Below are 27,662 nucleotides of genomic sequence, written 5' to 3'. Positions count from 1 at the left end.
CAAACTATTGCTAAAATGATAAAAAGTGAATTGGATAAACATGTTTTGACTGAGAAACAAAGAAGGAGAAAACGTATTTACTTATTTAAGGCGTGAAATCAACCAAAATATCATTGGCATTGGGTGTTCAGGCCATGTCATGAACAATTCAGCTCACCATGGCATAGATCGGTTCGGTTCTTTCGACATTGAATGTATTGTAATGAAAATTTTCAATCACTTCTCGATTTACCCTGTTCGGACAAATCAATTAAAGAATTTTTGCGATTTCGTTGACGTGGAGTACAGGAAACTGCTATCTCACAGCAAAACACGATGGCTAACCCTCAAGCCAAGCGTTGATCGAATTTTCCAAATTTTTCCAGCTCTGAAATAGTTTTTTTTATCCACTATAACCACTATAATTGACCATCCGCCAATTATTTTAGAGCGTTTTTTTCAAAGATGATTTTGCGGAATTGCAATTGCTGTTTATAAGTTCACTTATGAATGTCTTTTACAATAGAATCAAAAGCATCGAACGCGAAGACAATTCTGTTCTAGAAGTTTTGCAAATCATTGACGAAGTATCGGAGACTTTGACTGAAAGACCTTATTCGAAATTTATACCATTCGCAGTCAAGCAGAAAATGCAAAAGCTAACAAATGAAGGTAAAGAAACTGAGTGTCAAAACTTTACAGAATCCATGCTTGTAGTGTATGAAAGATCTTGTGATTATTTGCTGAAATGGATCCAGTCATTGCGTCGTTTGGAAGACTACGAATGGTTAAATTTCAAGCCAGGAAAAGATTTGAGGTATGAATCTGTTGAAAAATCTGTTGCATTTCTCGCATCCAAAAATATTCAAATTGATGATTCAAAATTGTTCGACCAGTTTGTTAATTTAAAAAAAATTTTGAATGAAAAAGAAAAGCAAGAAAATGAAGCAAGAGATGATTTTTCAAAAAAAGTAGCAATGAAAAAGTCTGTGATTTTCTTTCTGCTAACAGTTGTCTTGAATCATGTTCTGAAATACTCAAAATTGCTCAATATTTCTTTGCGATTCCCTGTCACAACGCAAATTGCGAACGCGTTTTTTCACTTGTTAATATTCAATGGAGCGACGAACGGAACAATTTTGTTTTCGAAAACTTGAAAAGTATGGAAACGAGAAAACGGTGGTGTCCGTATTTTCCACCTCAGCTATCTGGTCACCCTAGACTTATTATTTGACATAAATAGCTCTCATGTAAAATTTTAACTCTCTAACTCTAAAAACACCAAAGTTATACCATTTCCGATCAATCAGTTGTATGGCAACTATAGGATCCCGGTCGGCCGATCCCGGTCGTTCCGACTTACATATGTATATACTGCGTGCAAAGGAAAGAAGGGTGTGGGCAAAGTTTCAAGACGATAGCTTTAAAACTGAGAGACTAGTTTGAGAGAGAGACAGAGACAGAAAGCTGAAACTTAGTACAGATTATATTTTTGGTCAGTTGATCCAACCTACCAAATTTCATAACGATCGGACGACTGTATCTTATAGTTGCCATATAACTGAACGCTCGGAAATGGTATTTGGTAGAAATACCTACTTTGGTATTTTTGAAGATAGAAGCTTGGGACTTTTTTTTTAGATATTTTATTGTAATTAATTGGTTTTGTTATGATATCCTCATAAGGATCGGCCCACTACATTCGATGTTTGCAATATATATTCGGTTGGAAACACAATCTATGTATGTTTGTTTTGGACTTTTTTTCAGGGGACACCAAGGGATATAGAGAAAAGGGAATGCTGTCGGCCCGTGTAAACTTACCTTTTTTTAAACACTTAATATGTATGAGAGTTATTTTTGGAGAAAATAAAATAAATCAAGTTCTTTGACATTTAAAACTCAGTCCCAAAAACAAGTTATCTTTCCCAAGCCAAAAACAATGACATTCATTATAAAACGCCTGCCAACTTGTAAACTCCAACCAAACTGTTGATTTTTAAATTTTTTTTCTATTTTGTGACTAATTAAATCCGTTCGATTAAAAGAACTGAAAGGCAATCAATCTTATTTCAAGTTAGAAATTCAAATAAGAAAAGAGAATCCTCAAATAGCTGTGAACACTTTTAAATATTACTTTCAGACCCAAATATTAGAGTGTCTCCTGATAGCAAGGTCAGGTCAACCTGACCTGTTTTTGAAAAGCTCTATAGGAAATTATTCAAATACAATATAAATTTGAAATACTCCAAAACAATACAAATTTGAAATATAGGTACACACATTTTTTTGTGCGATGCATGTGCGATATATATTACTTCCCATATTATAAACATAATGTAAACATAGTTCAAATTAAATTTCAGTCGTAGGTTGCACAATCAGTTTAATAAATCAGAGTTTTATCAGTTAATCAGTAAAAAATCAGAATATTTGTGTACCAACTCTCTAGAAGGCAAATATGCAAATATTCTTCAAATTGGGTTAAGAGTATACTGATGATAACTGGTTTTTATTTTTCAGTCTTCCCGGTCATTGTCCAAAAAAGAAAGAATACGTAACATCGCAAATATTATGAAAACTAAAAAGAATGGAAGGAATACCGAATACCCTTTTAAAATATTTCAAAGAGGCCTGAAAAGACATATACCTATATATGGTCTGATGAACATTAATTTGAAATATAACTTAGCTAAAAAGGTATAACCTTTCTTTTAGTATTTATGTTTATATTATAAATAAGATGTATATTTTCAAAGGTAATAAAAAAGTAAGCGTCAAAAGTAGTCATAAGCAAATTGTGATTAAAGCTGTTGAACAAGTGTTGAAATATTCAACATGGAAGGGTTAACGAAACTGGTCGGGTTCTCGAAGCTAGTAGGAGTTCATTGAACGCTAAGAACTCAGCTATCTCTCGGGTCCTCAATATGTGCGTCCGGTTTTAAAACTTTCCTCCCACGTTAAGAAAAGCGCTATTTGCTTTAGATTTATCGGACCAGGTGATATACATAAATATGCAAGTCTTCGAGGTTGATCACTTGTAGCTGAGACTTGTGTGGACTTTTTAATTTAATAAAATCGTTAACTTCCATTGTTTGGTGTACATTCAGGTAAGCTGCATTATTTATTCGTTTCACGATCACACACCAAACCCCATTGATTAATGTGTATTCAAAATCTGTTCTGTGATTTTACCCTGCAACACAATTCTAGAACTTAGGCGTTTAAACCTCATTATTTTACTCACACTCACTCAGCTCCTTGAAAAATATTTGATTAGCGCTGTTGCGGGCGGACTCTACGCACGCTCGTTGGAAACCGAACTGTTGGCCACAAACTGAGGATGCTACTACTTATACTCGAATCAAACGCTTATATGTATATATACATACAAAAAATATTTTGTGAAGTGTTTAAGAACGAGGAAAGACATTTTTTTCAAAAAGAGAACCAATCAAGTTCAGTCGAATGCTACCTGTTAGAATCTTAAGCTTTCAACTCTTAAGTTATAATCTGTAAACAATTTGTATTATATTTTATTTTAAATATTTAAGATACAATTATTCAATTTTTTTAACTATTATTATTTTTTTTCTGACGATTTTAATTTTTTTAATGAATTCTCTTAATTCATGATCAGGACGAAAAGAAAAAAAGGCAGAATAATAGAAAAAATGTCAAAAAAGGATACATTGACTTGTATTTATGTACATATGTACATTCAAAAAGATATTGAGCATAAGTCTAATTACAAGCATTAACTACTACGCACTACACGAACACATATGTACATACACGCCCAAAAGTGTTTTTTTGGCTTATTATACCCTTGCAGAGGGTATTATAATTTTGATCAAAAGTGTGCAACACAGTGAAGGAGACATCTCCAACATTATAAAGTACATAAATTCTTGATCAGGATCACCTCCTGAGTTGATATAAGCATGTCCGTCTGTCTGTATGTTTCTTCGCGAAGTAGTCTCTCAGTTTTAAAGCTATCGACTTGAAACTCGACTTGGAACTGAGGGGGCACACACCCCTCTTTCCTTTGCACGCAGTATATAAGTCGGAACGGCCGGGATCCGCCGACTATATCCAATAGCTGCCATATAACAGATTGACCGGAAATGGTATAACTTTGGTGTTTTTAGAGTTAGAGCGTTCGGATTTTGCATGAGTGCAAAAAAAAGTGCACAATAATACGACCTACCAAATTTAAAAAGAATCGGCCCACTATATCCTATAGCTGCCATATAACTGAACAATTGGAAATGACGCAATTTTCGTGTTTTTAAAGATAGAAAGTTGGAACTTTGTACAGATTATATTTTTGGTCAGTTTATCTCACCTATCGAATTTCTTTGGTATTTTAGAAGATAGAAGCTTGGGTCTTTGTTTTAGATATTTTATTGTAATTAATTGGTTTTATTATGATATTCTATATCCGATGATTGCGATATATATCCGGTTTTAACTGCAAGGGTATATCAACTTCGGCTCCGCCCAAAGTTAGCTTTCCTTTCTTGTTATACCCTTGCAGAGGGTATTATAATTTTGTCCAAAAGTGTGCAACGCAGTGAAGGAGACATCTCCGACCCTATAAAGTATATATATTCTTGATCAGGATCACCTCCTGAGTTGATATGAGCATGTCCGTCTGTCCGTCTGTCCGTCTGTCCGTCTGTCTGTCCGTTTCTACGCGAACTAGTCTCTCAGTTTTGAAGCTATCGTCTTGAAACTTTGCACACACCCTTCTTTCCTTTGCACGCAGTATATAAGTCGGAACAGCCGGGATCGGCCGACTATATCCTATAGCTGCCATATAACTGATTGATCGGAAATGGTATAACTTCGGTGTTTTTAGAGTTAGAGAGTTCAAATTTCACATGAGAGCTATTTGGCAAAATAACACGACATGCCAAATTTCATAAGGATCGGCCGACTATATCTTATAGCTGCCATATAACTGAACGATCGGAAATGACCCAACTTTCGTGTTTTTGAAGATAGAAATTTGGTACAGATTATATTTTTGGTCAGTTAATCCGACCTAGGAAATTTCATTAGGATCGGCCAACTATATATTGATATTTGGTAGAAATATCAACTTTCTTATTTTTGAAGATAGAAGCTTGGGACTTGTTTTAGATTTTTTATTTTAATTAATTGGTTTTATTATGATGTGTTCATAAGGATCGGCCAACTATATCCGATGTTTGCGATATATATCCGGTTTTAACTGCAAGGGTATATAAACTTCGGCTCCGCCCGAAGTTAGCTTTCCTTTCTTGTTTTTGATTGTATTTCACGCCTATTAGATATTCCCTCAATGCAGGGTCCGTCCGTTTCGTCACTGCGTCACATGATAGATACTGTCACAGCTATCTACGAATCCTTGCTTTCAATAGGCAGTGACAAGGTAATAGCAAATTAAAAATTAAAATTAAACCGTTTTTTTTAATATTTAGGAAAAAGTAGCAATGACGCCAATAACTGCCACCACCGAAGAAAAAACTAAGCTACGACAATGTATTCATTACTGATCACTGTGGACTGCAGTCTCCGTAAGTGATGAACTGGCGAACTGACCTCGAGCTAGCTATTAGCTAATTACTGTGAACGGCAATCCACGTAGGTGACGAACCGCATGCCTTAGTGTGCGCGAGGAAACTACTATATACAGGAAAAAAATGTAAGCGTTCGATCTAAATCAGTGGATGGGCAAACTCTCATTTTCCATAGCACGCGTGCATAGGATAGGAAATGCTGCCGCAGCGCTGCCGGCACACTGACAGTGTGAGTCAGTATATTATATTATTTTTTTAGAAGCTCTCTCATTTTCTTCCATTTTGACAGCAAAAACAGCAAAAATCAAAATGTTTCCACTGCGAAAAATATTCTAAGAAATTGGGTTTTTTCCATAAAAAATATAGATAGGGAAGCGTAGTTTTTCATTTGTTAAAGAACTGTTACTAGCAAAGTTTTCTTTAAAATAAAATACATTATTTTAGTGCCCATTCCAGCTTTTGAATTAACGAAAAATCAAAAAAAAAATTACTTTTTTTCGCTCAGTGAATGCTCTGCTCTTACCCAGCAATTTGGGCGTTTTCTGACAGTTTTCCGATAGTTTTTTATGAGCATTTTGTATCATAAAGTTCCCAAATAAGAGTCTGGAAAGAGCGTACTTTTCCTTGAAAACGGTCGCTCTTTAAGAGGAAAATAGAAACTAGAAAATAGAAACACAGAAATAAGTGCTTTCACCCTTCCGATCAAGTACAGATAATCCTCATAAAAGTATCATTTTTAAGCACCTAAATCGCCACTAAAAAGGATCATTCCAGACACTTAATTGAAACATTTGGAATAATTTTACAGGGACTGCAAATAAAACTTATGAGTTCAAAAAAATTGAACGACAAAAAAGCCTTTGTGGGGAGTGGGAAAAGGACACATATACCATTTTTTAACGCTGAATCCAGAAACACAATAAACTTTTATTTCAATTTATATAGCTAAAATTGAAGTATAACTCTTATTTTCAATTTTTATAATAATAATTAAAAATAAGAATTATTTTTCAATTTTTATAAAAAAAATAAAAATAAAAATTATGATTCAATTTTTATTAAAAAAATTGAAAATAAGTGTTACAATTCAATTTTTATTATAAAAATTGAAAATAAAAATTGAATGCGAATAACTTCTGAACCGAGTGGACTATTAAAAAAACATTAAAAAATTTTAATGATCTGTGGCGCAGTACCTTTCAAATGATGTATCGAATGTCCTTAAAGGACATAATCAAGGATTCCTTAATAATTCAATTTATTTAGTTATATTTCTAGTGTGGGTCAACAGGTCAACCGCATTGAAGTAAAGACGCTTGGAGTGATTGCGCTCCATGAAGCATGAAAATTGAAAATGTGCTGAACGAGTTTTTAATAAAAAAGGAGCAAGTCTACACTGTCACTTCAGACAATGGCAAGAATGTCATTAAAGCGATCGACTTCATGAACAAAGAATTGAATTCTGAATTTTGTGACGAGTTTGACGATGACGACCTTATTAAAGATATTCGCGTTCACTCTATACATTCGATTAGATGTGCCGCCCATTCCATGCAATTAGCTGTTCATGACCTGCTAAAAGAGAGGAGTCGGAGATTCCTTGTCGGCATCGCACGATCCATAATAAAAACATTGCGAACTCCGACTTATAGGTAAACAAATAAAATGCATAACATTACACTTAAAAATTACAATACTATTTTAAAATTATGGATACATCCCCAACCTCTACTGGATGTGCCAACAAGGTGGATCTCAACGTACACTATGTTGAAAAACGTATGCGTATATAAGGAGTTTTCAAAAGAAAACCTAAGTGAAACATTGCAGTTAACGGAATCAAATTGGGAGGAAATTAACTTGCTGTTGGTGGCACTAGAACCTATTTTTATAGCCACTGAAAAATTGCAAAGCAAACCATTATATTTCGGCGATTTTTATAAGCTTTGGCTTGAAACGAATTTAGTACAAACAAGAAAGCAAAGCTAACTTCGGGCGGAGCCGAAGTTGATATACCCTTGCAGCTAAAACCAGATATATATCGCAAACATCGGATAAAGTTGGTCGATCCTTATGAGAATATCATAATAAAACCAATGAATTACAATAAAATATCTAAAACAAAGACCCAAGCTTCTATCTTCTAAAACACCAAAGAAATTTGATAGATCAGATAAACTGACCAAAAATATAATATGATAATATGATAATATAACCCAATTTATTATAAACCAAAATTAAAAACAAGTCCAAACTTCTATCTTTAACAATACCAAAGTTAGTATTTCTACCAAAAACCATTTCCGATCGTTCAGTTATATGGCAGCTATAGGATATAGTCGGCCGATCCTAATGAAATTTGGTAGGTTGGATCAACTGATCAATATAGAATCTGTACTAAGTTTCAGCTTTCTAACTTCAAAAACACGAAAGGTGGGTAATTTTCGATCGTTCAGTTATATTCCAGCTATAGGATATAGTCGGCCGATCCGGGCCATTCCGACTTAATATACTGCGTGCAAAGGAAAGAGGGGTGTGTGCAAAGTTTCAAGACGATAGCTTTAAAACTGAGAGACTAGTTCGCGTAGAAACAGACAGACAGACGGACAGGCTCAAATCAACTCAGGAGGTGATCCTGATCAAGAATATATATGTATACTTTATAGGGTCGGAGATGTCTCCTTCACTGCGTGGCACACTTTTGACCAAAATTATAATACCCTCTGCAAGGGTATAAAAAGACTGCACTTTATTGAAAACTACAGAGCATTTTTAGTTATTCTTACCAGTTGTTCAAACAATTCCAATTAGACAACTTATCCCGAAGAGGTCACTACTATCACTACTATCATTTTCAATAAAATTTTCCTCCAAAACATGTCCTGAATCCATTAGGGGTTCATTGATGGCATCTGATGGCAGAGGCTCCGCACAGCGTCGATTCTTTGCCTTCAGGGCATTAATTATTTTTTTGCCCTCCGACCGGCTTGGTCTATTAACACTCATTTCGTCTTTAAATTATACACTTCACAGGTTTAACCAAATAAGAAATTACTTATTTTTAATTGCTTAAACATGTCCAACTTACTGCTCCCAATGTCCGAAACGAATGAATTTGAGAAAATTTCACCGAAAAGAAAAGTAAAGCAAAGCAGAAAAGCACCGTTACTTTAAGCGAGCTTTTTATTTTGTACTTTTTTACCGTTTCTCCGAATATCCGGAGAGAACTCAAATTTGCTCAGAAAAGGCTCTTATTTTTGTGCCTACTCAGAAAACACTCTTAAAAGTTCTTTCTTTTATACTCATAATTTTGAGCCCTCCTAATTTTGCTTGCTGGGTATTTATTTGCTTGCCGCTACGTAAACACTCAAATTTTAAACATGTGTGCGTTTTGCCCCCCACTGCTGTAAACCACTAGTCATCACTGAGGGACCACATTGTCCTCCGAAACAGTCCGTTGCTGCAGAAGGTAAGGTCCACGATTGAACCGTACCCCACCCTGCTAAACGTGTTTTGGAAGTCGGTGTTCAGCAGTGCGACCTCTGGCTTTGGGGCTGATGAGCGCCATTCCTCCGCCCAGGCGTTGAAATCGCCTGCGATCACCACCTGGGATCTGTACCTCGCGTCCTGGGCTATCTCGTCTAGGGTGTGGGTAAACTGCTGCAGTGTTAGGCGCGGGGGCAGGTAGCAGCTGTAGAGCCAGAGCTCTCGCACTTTAGCCAGGATGAAACCTTCGCCACATAGTGAGCTTTCGGATTTTCTGCCTGGAGCCCATATAGCTGCTGCCTTGGAGAAGTCCAGAATGTAATTTTGGGTCTCGCCTTTCTTATACGGCTAACTGATATACATATGTATACATAAGGCTGCATGCCAACAGAAATCATACATAACAAGCGACTTTGTCGCAGCGCTATGTGCGATCTGCACTTGATAACCGACCGCCCAAATAGCTAAGTCAGCGTTTCCACGCTTGACAGTCGCTGTGTATACATATGTGCGCGCATAACTCTCTCAGCTAGCCAGCAACTTTTCCGTTGCTGTACATAATAAGCCCCAACAAAATTTATGCAAAAGGACTGCTCACTGCTTCACAGTGCACAGCAAAAAAGCAAAGAATTCATTCAATAAAGATTGATCGGACCAGGCTAACGTCTCCTCCTTAGTAAAAACAACTGGACTACATAATATAAATTACAACATGGCAATCCTACCAGGAGCATCAGGATAACCAAAACTTCGGGCTGATCTGTCGTCTTAGGCGGAGAACAAGTTGTTTAAAAAAATTCTGCGATCGCCAATGGCCTGATAAGAGGTTGCAGAGGAATTTTCAAACTGAAGCAAAGAGGTAAAGATACATGTTTACGCTTAGTGTTTACAAAGTTATAAAACTGCTTCGGATCCTGGGTAAATTGTATCCGGAAGCGGCAAATATAACTCCTGTAACATTCAGCGTTATGCACGGTAAAATTTGACCAAGCTAGTGTGTTTAGTAGTAGCAAAGATTATACAGTACATAGATGGGACATCTCATACAAAGAAAAATTTTCTATGGCGGGTTCCAGCAGTGGAACCCGCTGGAACGAGCGGGTTCCATTGCGCGACAAGTTAAGTTTGAGAAATTTTTCGCGCGGCAAAGAATGAGGAATAGCCCAGTGGTAGAGTGCTTGGCTGGTGTACAAAGTAAAACGAGTTCAAACCTGGCTCGGGAAGTCAATTTTTTTTTAAATTTTAAATCTATTTATATTATTGTTTTATTATTTTAATGTGTTTTCCTAAATTTATAATCCAATAAAAAAAAATACAAAATTATAAAATCATCTTAACATCGCCTCAGTTCGTAGTGGAACCCGCTGTAAAAATGTCTATAAGTGCGGGTTCTACGGCATTTTGGCAGGCCGCGTCGTGGAACCCGCTCTCAAATGTTTTAATTTTTTCCGTCGTGGAACCCGCTGTAATAATGAAAACATTTGAGAGCGGGTTCCACGACAAACGGCTGGCAGATGAGATAGGGAGAGAGAGAATTATATTTTTAGATCGTAACATCTTTGGAACGATGAAAGTTTGAAACGTTGTAATGGAACCAATGTAAGAGTAAAGAGATCAGAAATATCTTTTACTATCCTTACTCGTCAGCTCTGTTTTTGCTATAGATTCTAGCGCCTCCTTTAACACCAATTTTAAGTATCATAAAATCAACTTCGAAGGTAGCCTAGATGGATAATGCGTGGTCCTTATTCATGGGGTCCTGGGTTTGATTTCATTAGCGGGCGGTTGTTTCAATTTTGATCAAGTTTTAGTTTTATGATTATTTTTAGATTTACTTTTATTTTTTTATTATTTTTTTTTATTAAATGCATTCTACTACAGTTGTAAAAATAAGTGACGGACGTGTCGGATGACGAAATACCGGAAGGACTCCCTTGAAATTTTATTAGCATTTTATTAGCGGGACATAATGAAGAATTAAACAATTTTACAATTGTAAAATTAAAGAAAAATATTACAATTAAAGAAAAAAAAATAATAATAATTATAAAAGAAAGAAAATGTTCAAAGTCCTAACGAGGATTTGAAAACAGAAAAATTGCACATAGAGTAACTACTCTACGCATTACGCTACCATCCTGTCTTGATCTGCATTGATCAAAAATACAATTTGTTCCACCAACTACCACATCGGCGCATCGAAAACAGAAACGCGAAATTGAAATTGAAATTTGGAAGCCAAAACATTTTTACTCCGTCGTGCGAGCATTCACACATACACACATAGGTTCACATTTTTGTTGACGGATACATGTAAAGAGTTCTAAAAATAGAATCGTATGCATGTGCGTTCCCCCCTCACCAACAAGCTCGACGCAAAAAGTTGACCGTTTTGGGCCCTGATGTCCCATGTATGTACTTTATAATCTTTGGTAGTAGCAGACCGAGTAGTGTTTATAATTTTATTTTAGTAAGTTTTGAGTTTGACATTATTCTTTGTTTTTGTTTTTGGACAGCCATTCTCTTGTTTAAGTTCTTTTTTTTTTATTTTTTTTTATATTTACCGGTCTTTCAGAATTTGGAAATGGCTTGTGCATCAATAAGAGCATCAGCTAGCATTCCTGTATTCATCATAAAGCTTAGAGGCCCAGACGACCGAGGGGCGCTCAAGAAACGATTTGTTAGAATATATTAAGTTATTTGTTAATTATTAAGCTAAGAGGAGTTAGTAAGGAAATTTAAAATTCTATATTTTAAGTTAGAGGGACAGGAAAGAGATGTAATAGAGTAGAGACCATTGTAGTTCGAACATAATACCCTAAAAGGGTCATGCAGTGCATATGTCGAACTACAACGGCTAAGGAACAGAGGACTAAAGTTTCGAGTCCTTCTATTATGTTAATGATGTTAATGTTAAAATGTTAATGTTAAAATTTAAGCATGTTAGTAAATGCTGGCTATCTACATCCCCGTTAATAAGGTTATGCAGAAAAACTACACCGAGCATTGTCCTACGATTTGTTAAGCTAGGTAAGTTTATGAGTAAGAGTCTACTACTATAAGATGGAAGTTGAAGATTTGCATCCCAGTTTAGACCTCTAAGTGAAAAAGTTAGGAAATTCTTTTGTACGGATTCTATGCGGTCCTGATGTACTCCATATTGGGGACTCCAGACACATGAACCGTACTCTAGTATAGGACGCACCAAAGAAATGAATAGTGTTTTGGTTATATAGGGGTCATTAAATTCTTTTGACCACCTTTTGATAAAACCAAGGACTCCTTTAGCCTTATTAACCATTAAGGAAATATGGTCGGCAAATTTAAGTTTGATGTCTAATAGGATGCCGAGATCATTAACCTAGGTTAATTTTTCTAAGGCAATCCCATTAATAGAATAAGTAGCTTGCAGAGGGCATGAACGATAAAAAGACATATGTTTGCATTTTGATCCATTAAGTATTAAATCATTAGCTAAACACCATTTTTGAAAGTTATCAAGGTCAGACTGAAGACTGCATTGGGCAGAGATGGATTTGTACTGAAGACAAAGCTTTACATCATCTGCATACATAAGAACTAGAGAGTTCGTTAAAGCAGGGGGCAAGTCGTTTATAAAAAGCGTAAATAATAACGGGCCAAGATGACTTCCTTGAGGGACGCCGGATGTAGCACGGACCAGACGGGACTGAATGTTTTTAAATAAAACTCTTTGTGTCCTTCCATCTAGGTAGCTGGAGATCCACGTTAAGAGGTCTTTAGGAAAACCCAGCATATTCAGTTTACTCAACAAGAGTGAGTGATTAACTGAATCAAATGCTTTGCTGAAGTCTGTGTAAATTACATCGGTTTGATATCCCTTACAAAAGCCATCTATGACAAAGGATGTCAACTCCAATAAGTTTGTGGTGGTGGAGCGACGCTTAATAAAGCCATGCTGACAAGGAGTGATAATCGAAAAGCAAAGGTAAAATGAGGGGTAATTAATTTTTCAAATAACTTAGGAATTGCCGACAACTTAGAGATGCCTCTGTAGTTGGCAGCCTCAGACTTTTTCCCTTTTTTTATTTAGGGGAATTATAAATGATTCCTTCCACTTAAGGGGAAAAATCGAGGTTTCCAAACATAAGTTGAAAAGTCTAAGTAGAGGTTTGCACAGAGCCCTGGCACAGTATTTTAGCACACAGCCTGGTACTCCATCGGAGCCTGGCGAATAAATGGGTTTGACCCTTAAAAGACCAGATAATAAGTTGTTCTCAGAAAAAAACGGACAGAAAATAAGTTTTGCTGCTTGAATGTTATATGCGTAAGGCTGATCAGTCAATTTTGGAGGAGAATAAGTTGTTTGAAAAAATTCTGCGAATAGATCGGCAATGGCCTGATCAGAAGTCGCAGAGGAATTTTCAAACGTAAGCAGGGGTGAAAAAGATACGTGTTTACGCTTAGTGTTTACAAAATTATAAAACTGCTTTGGATCCTGAGTAAATTGTATCCGGCAGCGGTCAATATAATTCCTATAACATTCAGCGTTATGCACGGTAAAATTCGACCGAGCTAGTAGGTATCTTGAGAAATCAACACTACTGCAGGTTTTTTTATATTTAAGTAAAAGCTTATTTTTTTTATTTTTTAAGTTAGTAAGGCACCTTGTAAACCAAGGAGGATTTGTTGAAGCGGACGGATATTTCCAAGGCACACATGAGTCAAAAAATTTATTTAAAGTAAAATAAAATTTTTCTAAAGTGACATTAAGATCAGTGCACGCCAGAATATCAGACCAGTCAAATGTATCAATAAGGCTATTAAGTTTCTGAAAATCAGCTTTACGGAAACAGCGAATCTTATTTACCATGCTCGGAGACATCTGATCGATACCAGGAGTGGTTTCGATTGAGACCTCCAGTGTGGGGTGATATGGATCCTCTGGGGATGAAAGGGGAAAAGCTCTGGGGAGAGCAGTACCATCAGGATCAGATACAAAACACAAGTCTAAAAGCCGACCTAGCGAATTTCTAACATGATTGATCTGACCTAGGGACATGTCAAACATGCCCGCGGTGAAGTCATGGTAAGTTATAAGTGACAAAGATGGTGAGTTATCGACGTTGGACCACTTTAATTCTGGGATATTAAAGTCGCCCACCGCTACGAGTTGGTCACGATCCGTCATAAGATTAGAGACGTATCGAATAGCGGACAAATGCTGCCAATATGTAGGCGGTTCAGACGTAGGAGGTACATATGAACATGTAATGTATAAAGCTTTAACGGACATAGTGATTTTAACGCAAATAAATTCTATGTCACCAAACTCATGGGATTTCACCTCTTCAGAAGCAAGAGTAGAGTCTACCGAAATGAGGACTCCACCTCCTCTTCGCTGAGATCGATCCCGTCTAAAAGTGGTGTACTTACTTGGAAAAACTTCGGAGCTAAAGATCTCCGGATTTAACCAAGTTTCTGTAAATGCTATTATATGGGATGCAAAGAAAGAACTATCAGAATATAGCTTGGGGAGTTTGCTACGTAGCCCCCTAGTATTCTGATAGGTAAGAGTTAATGAGGAAACTAGTTTTTTGGGTTAGTAGCCAAAGAAGAGGTGGAGGGTTGGTCAGTGGTTCCGATATTGGGAAGTCTCACTCCCACTTTTTTCTTCACGGAACTAGGCTGATGTTCTTGGACGAAAAGATTCTCTGGCCAAAAACTGGGAGAACAAATCGTCTTGAACATCAGCGCGGGCACACGAATCTTGAAAGAAGACGTGCGCCGTGTATAATTATATTTAAATTTAGTTATGTCCTCCACCTTTATATCGGCTTTTGTTTTGGCTTTGATATAAGCCGAGATATCAATCTCTGAAGTATCAGGGGCAAGCCGAGAAACAAATATATGTTTCGATGGAGGAATCACCTGTAAGGGTTTTGGTGTCGCAGGTACGAGCACTGCAGCATCAGTCGGTGCCGGTGGTCCGGACTGTGGAATACCCTTTTGGGTGACTCTAATGGGGGTTTCGTTCCCTAGGACCTGTGGCATCACTTGAAGGGATGCCATGGCGGACATATCGGACAATTGCTCATTATCCCTGAGAAATTCGGACGAATTTTTCTCAGTTCTAGCCCTTGGGGTGGCCAGAGATATAAGCGGCTGCATTAATGTCGGCTGAGCAGGCTGAGGCGGATCAGAAACAGCGGATTTCTTACGCTTAGGGGACTCATTTAGCAGCTGAAGGCCACTAAACTAAGTGTCCAGCGCACAGAGCTGTTCATTGATTTTACGAAAACCAGTGATCATTTTTGGTCTGTCTCATGAACGACCTCATTTCGCCTTGCACAGCACGACAATTCTCACAACAATAATGTATCCCAGACCTACGGGAAATGGCATCCGAAACTGATGCAGTGAAACCGGCACACTTGGCGTGCACGACGTTTTCACATAACCAGCAATGGATGCTAGGCTGGGATGTGGAAATTGTCTTGTTACAAGACTTAATGGCACAGACCAGTTAAAATTCCATTTTATTTATTTATTTTTTTTTTTTTATTTAATAAAACAAAAATTAATATTTAAAAAGTTAAAAAACACAATACCTTGAACCACTGTGCCAAACAAGAAGCCGAAGCGGGAGCTTTGAAAGAGTGCAAAAGAGAAATGCAGAAATATAGATAAGCCGGGGAAGAAGCAGAGCTGAGCTATGCTTGGAATGGAATTTAGGCAAATTATTAATTCGACTTCAAATATACCACAGCACTCGCGAAGCGATACGGTTTAGGCTTTAAGATTGTTAAGATTCACAAGATTTAATTCACAAGTATGTAAACACCGGTTTACCAATATTTTTAATAAAACGCAGTGCGCACAAAAAAAACACGACCGTTCGCTTGAAAGAAAGAGAGAGAGAGAGATCATCTTAATTCTTAAGTATATGCGTATCTTTAAATACAATTTTTTTATGTTTACACTTATATCGACCTGCTCAGCGTCGTTTAACAATGTCAGTTTTAAATTTTAAGTTTTAAAAAACTAAAAAAAAAAAAAAACTTTACGCCTAGCATGTGCTTGCGACAAGAACTGCAAAAAGTCATTTTTTTGCTTGTCCACTTAAAGGTTAAAGTTTTCAAAACGAAATCTCCTTTCAGTTTGACAGTTTGAAATTAAGGTACCAAAACCCGAACAATTTGTCAGCCGAATGGACTACCTTGTATAATTGTATCATGATCGGACCAATCATATGTATCGACAAGGCTATTAAATTTGTGAAAATCTTTCACTTTTCACGTTTACACTTTTGTTCGTTTATTTTAATGCGCCAGTCGGACAGCCACCTTTCCACTACTATTAGATGATTAGCCAGTTGGGTTGATGCTTGCGAAAACTCTGAAGCTGTCTTTATAAATATTAAGAAATCGTTTGATCGGGTACGACACGACGGTCTTTTATCCAAGGTGAAGATGAGTCTGCAGCAAATTTGGTTATGTCACATTTGCAACAAGGCCCAAGATCTGCACTGGAATTTCAAGGCTCGGTACCACGACACGAAAATACCTCGGGGTCATTTTAGACAAGAGTCATAATTTTCAAACATTCGAAAATCCGATGTCACATGTGTGACAGCGGCCGAACTCCATATAAAAAAACGGTGTGAAAAAAGGAAGAAGAAGAAATTTTTTGATTTTGACCCAGTTTTCTTTTTCTTAATCAGCTCCTTAGCGGCGAAATACATAAAGAAAACACCAAAATCCAATCGGCTTGAATTCATTTTTGCTTATTTTTTTGTTTACAAACAAACAACACAACGACGACGAAAATTCGCTGTCACCCGTGTGCTAGCGAAATCGCTCTTTATTTGGCTACCGAGCTAGTGGGACGAAAAAAATTAAGGAAAAGGGTAATACTGAACAGCTGTTCTCTTTCTCTCTCTCTAATATTTCTCTTTAAATTTTCGCTCCATGTTTTGGCTGTCAAAATAAATCAAATGAATTCTTTTTACACCCCGAGATCAGCTGTTTACTTTTTCCGTAAAAAAAATTAGAAACAAAATTGAACTCCGTGGGTATACAATAGTTCATGCCAAACCCCATAGCTCTATACCATATCTAATCGCCTGTGAGATCCACGCATTTATAGGAAAAGACCCGTTTAAAGATTCGACTATTAATGCTGATCAAAAATATATGTATATAAGTTAACACGCTTATCCAGCAACAACAAAGTTGCCAAGCTGATGCCACTTGTTCTCGAAAATAATGAAAGGTCGGCGTCACCCACAAATATTGCACGACGACATTGCCATGACATTAAATAAAATTGTTAAGAAAATATTGTTTTACGAACAATAATAAATTTAAGAAAACTATTTCGTTCTTTCCATATATCCAAAATTAAAACACCGTAAGATTTACTTATTTCAATTAGAAAAAAATGCATCCATAAGAAAATGTTTGGGGAAAAATTAAAGCATAAAAATAAATATGGGCATTTCCTGTGGTCGCAAACCTACGTTCGTCGCAATTAGTGCCAAAAAATTAAAGAAAAAAACATTTTTTGATACTTTTTTTTTTTGTTTCCGATAGCATTTGGTGAGTTCTTCCACCTGCTTTCACTTAATGCGAAGCAATTACAATAAAATTATGTTTTGGGTTGCGAACTTACGATTACAGTTAAAAATCATAGTTAAAAATCACATATATTTATTTGATTTTAACATAGTTAAAAATCAAAATACAAATTAAGAGGTAATTGAACATTTTTTCGCCCTCTTTGAATTTTTCTCGTCTTATTAGATTGTTATTAAGAGATTCAGTACAAAAAGAGCAAACACATCATATGTTTTCCTTGAGAAATAAATAAACATAAAAATGTCCTTAAATTTAAAAAAAAAAAAAAAAAAAATTTCACTTTTCGGGGTTTTTTTTTTTTTTAAAAAAAGCTGAAATATGCTATGAATCCAATAGATTATGAAAATTTGCACATTTATTTATGAAAATACAAAAATAGAATCGAGTAATATTTTTTTTCGGTCCTGGTTGACCATCTGCCGGAATAGACATATGTAAAATCGGAGATTTCAACTTTGGATGAGTATTCCAAAACTATGGCTAGATGCCATTTTTATTTATTATTGTATTAAAAATGATACGTACCGAAAACAATGATGGTCAACGCAATTACACGGTCTACATATTTTAATATATGGTACAATTTTTGTCAATTTCTTTTTTTTAGGTGTAAGGCGAAACTGTGAGTGATGGAATCAAACATAGATTATTATGGACTTTGGTTCAGGGGAGCCTAAAGTTTATGGAGCAGGTGAAATTATGCGTGGAGATTTTATGATGCCTGCGTATTTAATCGAATTTTAAAAATAAACGGTGACTGTCGTTGCCTCGCTAAGCTCGCTTCTTATTCGCGCAGTAACGCGCGTCTTAAATAAATCTGGCAAATGGATATAATTAACTTATACTTTATGGGTTCGTAGATGATACCTTCTCTATTTAACATAAATTCACACGAATACAATGTACCCTTGTACTCCACCGGTATTGAGTATTGAAAATCAAAAACATGTTTATTAATTTGTAGCCCTTTTGAATGCTTAATAAAACATAATAATTAAACATATATTTATTTTATTTCATTACAGGCTAAACAATAGTCTTCTTAGGAATGGATAATAAATAAAAACCTAAGCCAAAAACAACAACGTTACAAACGCAAAATAAATACATCCATATGCGGAAATCGAAATTTTTTAATACAAACTAGTCTTTTTCATAATACGCAAAAATTCTTCCTGGTTTACTTCGCCGTCGTTATCCAGGTCAGCTTCGTCAATCATTTCTCGCAACTCCTCATCAGACAAAGTTTCACCAAGTTCGCGTGCCACCCGCTTAAGGTTTTTAAATGAAATCTTTCCAGTCTCGTCGTCATCAAATAACCGAAACGCTTTTAAAATCTCTTCTTTTGTGTCCTTTTCAGCCATTTTTACGGTCATTAAGTGCAGGAAATCATTAAAGGTTAGACGTCCACTCCCATCCTTATCTATTTCAGCAATCATACGCTTAATTTCCTCTTTTTTAGGCTCAAATCCTAGTGCCCGTATAGCGACCTTCAGCTCCTTTACCTCTATAAATCCGGAGCACTCATTATCAAACAAATCAAAAGCTTCCTTAATATCAGATTTTTGTGCTTCTGATAATTCAAATTTAGGTCCAGACTTTTTCCGACCCTGCTGGGTGCTGCGCTTAGTGTTCGCGGCGGCTGTTGGAGCGTTGGAAACTACGGTTGTTGACTCCATAATTAAAAATGAACCAATTTGTGCCTTGAATAATATTAAACAAAAATCATTCAGCACAATAGTTAGTAATTATACCTTTTGAAACTTACAATACTTTAAGATTGAGCAGAAGATATTATTCCTGTCCCTGGCGACGTTTAACAGTTATTTTAGTTGTTGTTTACCAGTTGTAAATGAAACAAATTTTGTTTCTAATAGATACTAGGTTGGGGGAAAAAAACAATACTTTAGGGTTGGGTTGGCTGCTGTAGTGGAGTTTGGCATATAGTATAGTAGTTACACAGTTTCTTGAATTTTAATTTAATCAGAAAGCCAAACTTATTCGAGTGTCTGTAGAACGGGCGACTTCTTGTAAGTCACATATTAGGGTTGTTGATAATATATCAAAATATCAATATATCGATATTTTATTCTAATAATGATATATTTATATCGTAATATTTTTTTTGCCTAAATATCGAAATATCGATGTTTGTTTTTGATATTTTTGGATATTATTTCCTTGGTCACTGAATTTCAAAGCAACGTGGATTGATCTTCTGTACCAAGTTTAGCAGTGGGATATGGGATTTTATGGATGGGATCGCTTTATGGGATTTCTATACATCCAATGGGTTGCTTTTCCACGTAGCTTGAGACAAGCTGAATTATAATTTCAGCTTCTTATTTTTTTCCGACAATAAGGAGCTGAAATTATATGACGGACACACACATAAAGCAAAGGGTATTCTTAAAATCCCTAAATTCAAAACATTGGGATTAATTTGGTATATCATAAAATAAAAGTTAAGTTTATACAATGTATAAAAATATAATTAAATAATTATTTAGGCAACTTGTCTTTTTAGTTCGAGATTTAACAGATAAGAGAACCCCCTAAGTGTGCAGGAAAACAATTTATTCAAAAAATATCAAATATATCGATATTTCCCATTGATATTTTAAATATTATCATCATATTTTTTTGATAAAAAAAATATCATCGATACGATATTTTTAAAAATATTTGACAACCCTATCACATATGCATGTATGTATGTACAATACATATTATTAATTTTAGCGGTGCTGCCATATTTGTTGCTTACTAGGGATGAGAACGGGAGTTTAGCGATAGCTGAAGGACTCGGCCATTAAATAGAGAAATGCTTTTTCAGTGGACGAAGCAGCAAAACGAAGGGTTTTAGTAAAGGGAAATACGGGCGGAGCCAAAGTTTATACTATTATATATCGGAATTATATCGGAATATAATACGAGAAATAATTTAATTCAATTAAATTTAATTTATATATATGTTTATTTATGTTAGGCTCTAAAATTGAGGCCCCTGTACATTTCAGGCACTAACTAATACGTATTTAGTAAACCTTAGTAATTATTTAATTTAATGGGTGTTTAACCAATATTAACAAATTTAATTTTTAAATAATTTTAAATTCAAAATTTTTTTTTTTAATGTCAAAGTCTGTACATTCTTTAAAATGATATTACATCAACGTTATTGAGTAGTTTTTACTTAACATTGTGGGATTAAAATATATTTGTAAGCCAATACTCACAAAAATAAACTTTTTTGGTGTCAAAAAAGTTTTCCAATCTGACTAATAGGCTTAAAATTTAAAGCTTTTAAAATTTGAAGGTTTTTGTTTTTAAATAAACTAGATTAAGCTTCAAAAAAGTTTTTTTTATAAAACTGCTTCGTATAAAAGTTGAACATAGTCATTGGCCAACCAATTTGTTGCATCGATGTATCGATATTGTCAAATAGAGGTGCTGCCCTATTTGTAACTCTAGCCTAAGGATGTCATTCAAACTAGCGGCGAATAGCTAGCGTTGATGTGGAACAGTGGAAACTGGCACAAAAAAACGAAGTTTTGGTTTTTCATCTATGAAACTGGAATGTTCCAAGAAAACGCTGACATTAAAACTTCTTTCGCTATGAAATTTACACCAAAAAATTTATTCATTCAGACAAAGATTATACAGTACATAAATGGGACATCTCATACAAAGAAAAATTTTCTATGGCGGGTTCCAGCAGTGGAACCCGCTGGAACGAGCGGGTTCCATTGCGCGACTAGTTAAGTTTGAGAAAATTTTCGCGCGACAACGAATGAGGAATAGCCGAGTGGTAGAGTGCTTGGCTGGTGTGCAAAGTAAAATGAGTTCAAACCAGGCTCGGGAAGTCCATTTTTTTTTAATTTTAAATCTATTAATATTATTTGAAAACATTTGAGAGCGGGTTCCATGACAAACGGCTGGCAGATGAGAGAGGGAAAGAGAGAATTCTATTTTTAGATCGTAACATCTTTGGAACGATGAAAGTTTGAAACGTTCAAATCGAACCAGGGTGAGAGCAAAGAGATCAGAAATATCTTCTACTATCCTTCCTCTTCAGCTCTGTTTTTGGTATGGATTCTAGCGCTAACTTTAAAACCAACTTTAAGTATCATAAAATCAACTTCGAGGGTAGCCTAGATAGATAGTGCGCGGTCCTTATTCATGGGGTCCTGGGTTCGATTACACCAGCGGGCGGTTTTTCCAATTTTGATAAAGTTTTAGTATTATGATTCTTTTTATACATATTTACTTTTATTTTTTTTTATTTTTTTTTTTTTTACTTTTAATTTTTACGTTATTATTATTATTTTTAATTGCATTCTATTACAATTATTGTTAAGTGATTAATTAAGTCCGTTACAATTAAGTGACGGACGTGTCGGATGACAAAATGCCGGAAGGACTTCCTTGAAATTTTATTAGCATGTTATTAGCGGGACATAATGAAGATTAAAAAATTTTTATAATTGTAAAATTAAATAAAAATACTACAATTAAAGAAAAATAAAAATAAAAAATTATTATAAAAGAAAGAAAAAGTTCGAAGTCCTAACAAGGATTTGAACACAAAAAAATTATACATAGATCAACTACTCTATGCATTACGCTACCATCCTGTCTCGATCTGCGGCGATCAAAAATACTATTTGTTCTATCAACTAAAACATCGGCGCATCGAAAACAGAAACGAGAAATTGAAATTGAAATTTGGAAGCCAAAACATTTTTACTCCGTCGTGCGAGCAGTCACACATACACACATAGGTTCACATTTTTGTTGACGGGTACATGTAAAGAGTTCTAAAAATAGAATCGTATGCATGTGCGTTTCTCTCCTCACCAACAAGCTCGAAGAAAAAAGTTGACCGTTTTGGGCCCTGATGTCCCATCTATGTACTTTATAATCTTTGATTCAGATCAAAGGCACATAGAAAAAAGCGTGGACTGCCGTTCACAGGGGTATAATTTATTTCTGGAAAAATGTATCTGGAAAGCTCAATTCAGCCAAATCGGCGGATTTTTATACAAGTTTTAGGCATTTATATACCGATTCTCATACAATTATGTTATAATTTTGGACGTTGATATCGAAGGCTCAAAGAGATAGAACTATCCGATTTGAATGTTGGACTTCCTATGTCATCCACGCAGATCAAATTTGTAACCCAATTTGGCCACGCCCGCTCCCGCCCCAAAAATGAAAATCTGTAAAATCTTAATTTGTGTTTTGATTTTTACACCCCGGGATGGGTATATAATGGAAAAAAATTTTTGTGTTTAATGCCAATTGATGACTTGTTTCTTAACTGAAAGTAAACAAAATTTTTAGTTTGTTAAAATTTTTTATTTATTTTTACACAATTTTTTTAAATAATACTTTAATATTAAATAATATTAAAATATTATATTTAAAACATATTATTATTATTATTATAAAATTATAAAATAATATTTATTTAAAATTTTATTAAAATAACGACCTTGAAAACAAAATTTAAGTGTGTCAATGTGTGTTTTATAATATTTCCTTATCCGAGCCATCTAAAATTTTTTCATAATTATTTTTTGTAAATCCCTCATTTGTGGAGAATTTTAGCTCCGCAATGGCTAGGCTAGGTCGAGTCGTCCTCTCTTTTATCGAGAGAATTTGCTTCGCAATGAGTAGTCGGGCCGCACTCTGTTCATTCTGTTACTGCTTATCACCATTAACTGTCCAATCTTCGGATCATCCAGTTTCATCTGCCTGTAGAATAAATATTCTTATAACGTACAACGCTGTGTGACTTTAATATCCGAGCACCAAACTGGCCCAATGTTGATTATTTACCATCTTAATCACGCGCCACAACTTCACCGCGGTAATATTTAATATACCACTCGATCAATTTGACTTCGTAAGTAATTCGTTAGGTCGGCTGCTGTGCTTGTGTTTCAGGATCTATAACCATGAGATTTCATATACCATAGACTTAGACTTTAACACTAAACATAAAAAAGTTCATTTTCTAGTCTCTCAGTTTCAAAACTATCGACTTGAAACTTTGCACACACCCTTCTTTCCTTTGCACGCAGTATATAATTCGGAACGGCCGGGATATCCTATAGCTCAGCCATATAACTGAACGATCGGAAATGACCCAACTTTTGTGTTTTTGAAGAAAACTTAGTACAGATTATATTTTTAGTCAGTTAATCCGACCTACCAAATTGCATAACGATCGACCGACTATAGCTGCATATAAAACTTGAACAAACTTGAAACTTTAAACGCGATTATCTCAGAATCTTTTTTTTGGGAAATTACCTTTGCGGTGGACACGATTACTAAAAAACTACTAATCCGATCAACACCAAATTTTGACCACTTATTTATTATGATATTAGCTATTTCGTAAACGAGGAATTTTTTTGAAAACTCCTTTTTTAAAGCACAAAAAACGAAACTCTTATACGTTGAAAAAGTACATTTTTTGTTAGAAACGTCGCCATTTTTTTTTTAATCAAAATTTTTTATAATCCCTCGTTTACGGACTAGACAATACAATATACTAACTAATCTTTTTTGAATTTTGGATTTCGGATGAACCGTTTTTGAGAAATCTTGCCCACCGCAAGACACCATCGAAAAAAGACGATCCAGGAATTCGGCTATAACATTTTTGATTTTTAATATTTTTTTATGAAAAAATTTAATTAAGTACCCAGAAACATGTACTAAACAACGTCGGTAAAACATTTTTCATAAATATTTTCTATGGTGTCAAAAAAAAATCGATAAAAATCCATATTTTTGCGCGGTACAACTGTATATAACCCCTTAAGTTAACTAAGATGAAGTGGCGTTATTCTGAATACAGTCACGTTACAATTGAAAGCTAAAAATCGTGCGCTATTATGCAAAGTGTACGCAAATCTGCACATTAATAAGAGTTAAGCGAAAGAAAGAGAAGCAAAACAAAAAACAAAAATTTGAATAAAAGGGTGTCTCGTTCCCAAACAGGCCTTAAGAAAGACTCTGGAAAAAAGAAATATTTCGAAAAATATTTAAATGTACAATTTTAAGTGACCGATTTTCGTGTAATGAGACACTTTATTGGAATACAAATTTAAAGAACTGATTTGCCATAGTCAGTCAACATATATTAAAAATTTTATGAGAAAATGTAATGTGGAAGAGTCTAATTCTGTAATTGTAACTCCCCTCCTAAGGGGACTTTGATCCAAGCAAGTTAGACTGTACAGCCGTGCAATCAAAAAATTATGTGATGCCCGTGTATATTTATACCAGAGGTCGGCACCCCAATACATTGATATGATTTTACCGCATTAGTGTTAGTAACAAATAGCAGAAAGTAGGCTTTTAGAATGACGTTTCTCGCATTTATACTGTGTGTGTGTGGCAGAGCTCGGGCAGAGAAATTTCCTATGCCCCCGAGATAGGGCCGTGCCGACCACTGATTTATACACACACCTGAGTACTTCAATAAGTATTCTTGACAAATAACAACAATAGGATACCATGACAATGCCTTTAAAGAGTTCGTAGATACTTGAAGGGAACTGTTAACTTCAAGCTTCAAGAAACAAATTTTAATTATACTCTTACAGGATATATAGATTCCGATTGGGCTGGAACCTGCAGTCGAAGTACCAATGGGTATCTTTTTAAAAGGTTTAAAAATTGTTTGATTTCATTAAGTACCATAAAAAAAAAGTTGGTTGAAGCATAATACATGGTTTTGTTTCAAGGTGTAAATGGCTTATACAACTAATAAATGAAATAACTCTATTATTAAATGGTCCTCTAGGTATTTTTAAGACCGTCAAGGTTGTATAAGTATTCCAAATCCTATTTGTCATCAAATTAAGGCTAATAAGTCAAATTAAAAATCCCAATAAAAAAATACTAATAAATTAAACCCCATATCAAAATCAAACGCATTTTATTTTCTAAAAAACGGAATTTAAAAACGGATTTGCAGCTACCGGAAGCGCTCGGTAACTTAACATCAATAAATATAATTATCGATTATAATCATAAGTTATTAAATAAAGTTTATATTGCCGTTTTATATTTATTTGTCTTAAACTTTTAATTATGTTAATTTCAGTATGGATCTAGTTGGGTTTTACTACGTGTAGCTCGTGTAGCAAATGCTGGATCTAATGTATCCCCAGAATTGAAAACGAATAATAAAATTAAGAAACAAATAAAGCAGAAACTGCTTTCTTCTTTTAGCAGAAAATGGCAAGAATCGAAGTGATAACAAATTAGATAACAAATGAATTGAGTGCGATTAAATGCTGAGACGAAAATAAGTGAATGAGTGAGTGCGACTGTGTAGGTTTCACCCGCACAACATTCGGGCGATGAAAACCAAATTGAATGAGTTAGAGTTCGAGATCGCATTTGAATTGTTTCGAATGCATTTTAGAATGTACGATAAAACGTCATTTTTTTTCAGGAATATTCAGTATTATTTTGTATAATTTATTTAACATAATTTACTTATAGGAGTTCAAAAATATTTTCAATAGTTATTAACAAACATTTATCCAACAAACTTTGCCGCTAAAAAATATGATAAAAAATTTAAATTTTGAAAAAACCAAAAAACTCACAAGAAAACTAAGCAAAAATACTAAGATAAAAATAATAACGGTTAAAACCATAAGTATACAAAAATTATTCATACATTCGTAATAAAAACACTAACAATATAACTTACCTTTCAAACAAAAGCGTTTTGCTAAAAAAAAGAAAATAAACGAATCTATAAAATGATTTTAAAAACCATTCCTCATTCCAAAAGAACTCAAAAGAAAAGAAAGAAAAGAAAAGAACCAAAGGTTAGAATGTTTGCTGCAGACTTCTATAAAAAATGTATCTATTAAGGCGGAAATTTAATTTAAAATTAAATTAATTTAATTTAAATTTGAAATTTAAATTTTAAGACGTATTTTGTAATAAGGTTTTGTAGCTTCTTCAATTTTGAATCAGTCAGTCTCATTCTGCACTTTTCCGTACTACTGGAGAAACTTACATTTTTATACCCTTGCAGAGGGTATTATAATTTTGTCCAAAAGTGTGCAACGCAGTGAAGGAGACATCTCCGACCCTATAAAGTATATATATTTTTGATCAGGATCACCTCCTGAGTTGATATGAGCATGTCCGTCTGTCCGTCGGTCCGTCTGTCTGTCCGTCTGTCTGTCCGTTTCTACGCGAACTAGTCTCTCAGTTTTGAAGCTATCGTCTTGAAACTTTGCACACACCCCTCTTTCCTTTGCACGCAGTATATAAGTCGGAACGGCCCGGATCGGCCGACTATATCCTATAGCTGCCATATAACTGATTGATCGGAAAATGTATAACTTTTTTAGAGTTAGAGAGTTCAAATTTGACACGAGAGCTATTTTTGGCAAACCATTACGATATGCCAAATTTCATAAGGATCGGCCGACTATATCTTATAGCTGCCATATAACTGAACGATCGGAAATTACCCAACTTTCGTGTTTTTGAAGATAGAAAGCTGAAACTGAATACAGATTCTATTTTTGGCCAGTTCCAACCTCCAACCTACCAAATTTCATTAGGATCGACTATATCCTATAGCTGCCATATAACTGAACGATCGGAAATGAAACTTGGTAGAAATATCAACTTTCGTATTTTTGAAGATAGAAGTTTGGGACTTTTTTTAGATTTTTTATTTTAGTTAATTAGTTTTATTATGATGTAATCATAAGGATCGACCAACTATATCCGATGTTTGCGAAATATATCCGGTTTTAACTGCAAGGGTATATAAACTTCGGCTCCGCCCGAAGTTAGCTTTCCTTTCTTGTTCTTAGGTAATCTTTTGCGAAGTCAAATTGTTTGCTAGGTGGAGTTGCTAAAAGAGGTAACGAGAAATTCTTTATTGAATAATTTTTTTTTGTTCAATATAGACCAAATTTTCAGGACATATAAAAAATTTCATAAATAT

General features: G+C 34.9%; 2 protein-coding genes and 1 long non-coding RNA gene across 8 annotated transcripts in view; 1 reads left to right on the top strand and 2 right to left on the bottom strand.

Annotated features, from left to right (window-relative positions):
* The window catches only part of Cht10 (Chitinase 10), a 45,248-nt gene extending 41,938 nt beyond the window's left edge, over positions 1-3,310 (bottom strand). The window contains exon 1 of one of the 2 annotated variants that reach the window (XM_017233784.3): positions 3,227-3,310. The gene's annotated coding sequence lies outside the window, so the exon portion shown is untranslated. The remainder of the gene's footprint in view (positions 1-3,226) is intronic. The other variant, XM_070276766.1, reaches the window with a different exon arrangement.
* LOC138925705 (uncharacterized) lies at positions 1,935-18,401 on the top strand. 3 transcript variants are annotated; one of them, XR_011441904.1, is made up of 5 exons: positions 1,935-2,434; positions 2,503-2,679; positions 2,739-3,089; positions 5,448-5,543; positions 5,615-5,767. It is a non-coding gene; the product is annotated as an uncharacterized lncRNA (long non-coding RNA). The 3 variants fall into 3 exon arrangements; XR_011441905.1 differs by lacking the exons at positions 5,448-5,543; positions 5,615-5,767 and adding an exon at positions 18,258-18,401; XR_011441903.1 differs by having other exon boundaries at positions 5,448-5,767.
* A 243-nt stretch (positions 18,402-18,644) lies between these two features.
* Positions 18,645-21,073, bottom strand: LOC108133798 (uncharacterized). 3 transcript variants are annotated; one of them, XM_017253871.3, is made up of 3 exons: positions 20,890-21,073; positions 19,419-19,530; positions 18,645-19,353 (listed from the first exon to the last, which is right to left on the bottom strand). In XM_017253871.3, the coding sequence occupies exon 3, from the start codon at positions 19,327-19,329 to the stop codon at positions 18,784-18,786; it is 546 nt and encodes a 181-aa protein (XP_017109360.1). In that variant the 5' UTR covers positions 19,330-19,353; positions 19,419-19,530; positions 20,890-21,073; the 3' UTR covers positions 18,645-18,783. The 3 variants fall into 3 exon arrangements, with proteins under 3 accessions (XP_017109360.1, XP_017109358.1, XP_043069681.1); XM_017253869.3 differs by lacking the exon at positions 20,890-21,073 and adding an exon at positions 19,610-19,706; XM_043213746.2 differs by lacking the exon at positions 20,890-21,073 and having other exon boundaries at positions 19,419-19,698.
* Between the last annotated feature and the right edge of the window lie 6,589 nt (positions 21,074-27,662).

The sequence above is a fragment of the Drosophila bipectinata genome, chromosome 2L (genome assembly GCF_030179905.1).
Source record: "Drosophila bipectinata strain 14024-0381.07 chromosome 2L, DbipHiC1v2, whole genome shotgun sequence".
Taxonomy (NCBI): Eukaryota; Metazoa; Arthropoda; class Insecta; order Diptera; family Drosophilidae; genus Drosophila; species Drosophila bipectinata.
Note: the sequence above shows the minus strand (reverse complement) of the source record. Positions and strands in the feature narration are given on the sequence as shown.

Coding starts and splice junctions, on each gene's coding strand:
- LOC108133798 (XM_017253871.3), bottom strand. CDS start 19,329: ATGGAGTCAACAACCGTAGTTTCCAACGCTCCAACAGCCGCCGCGAAC.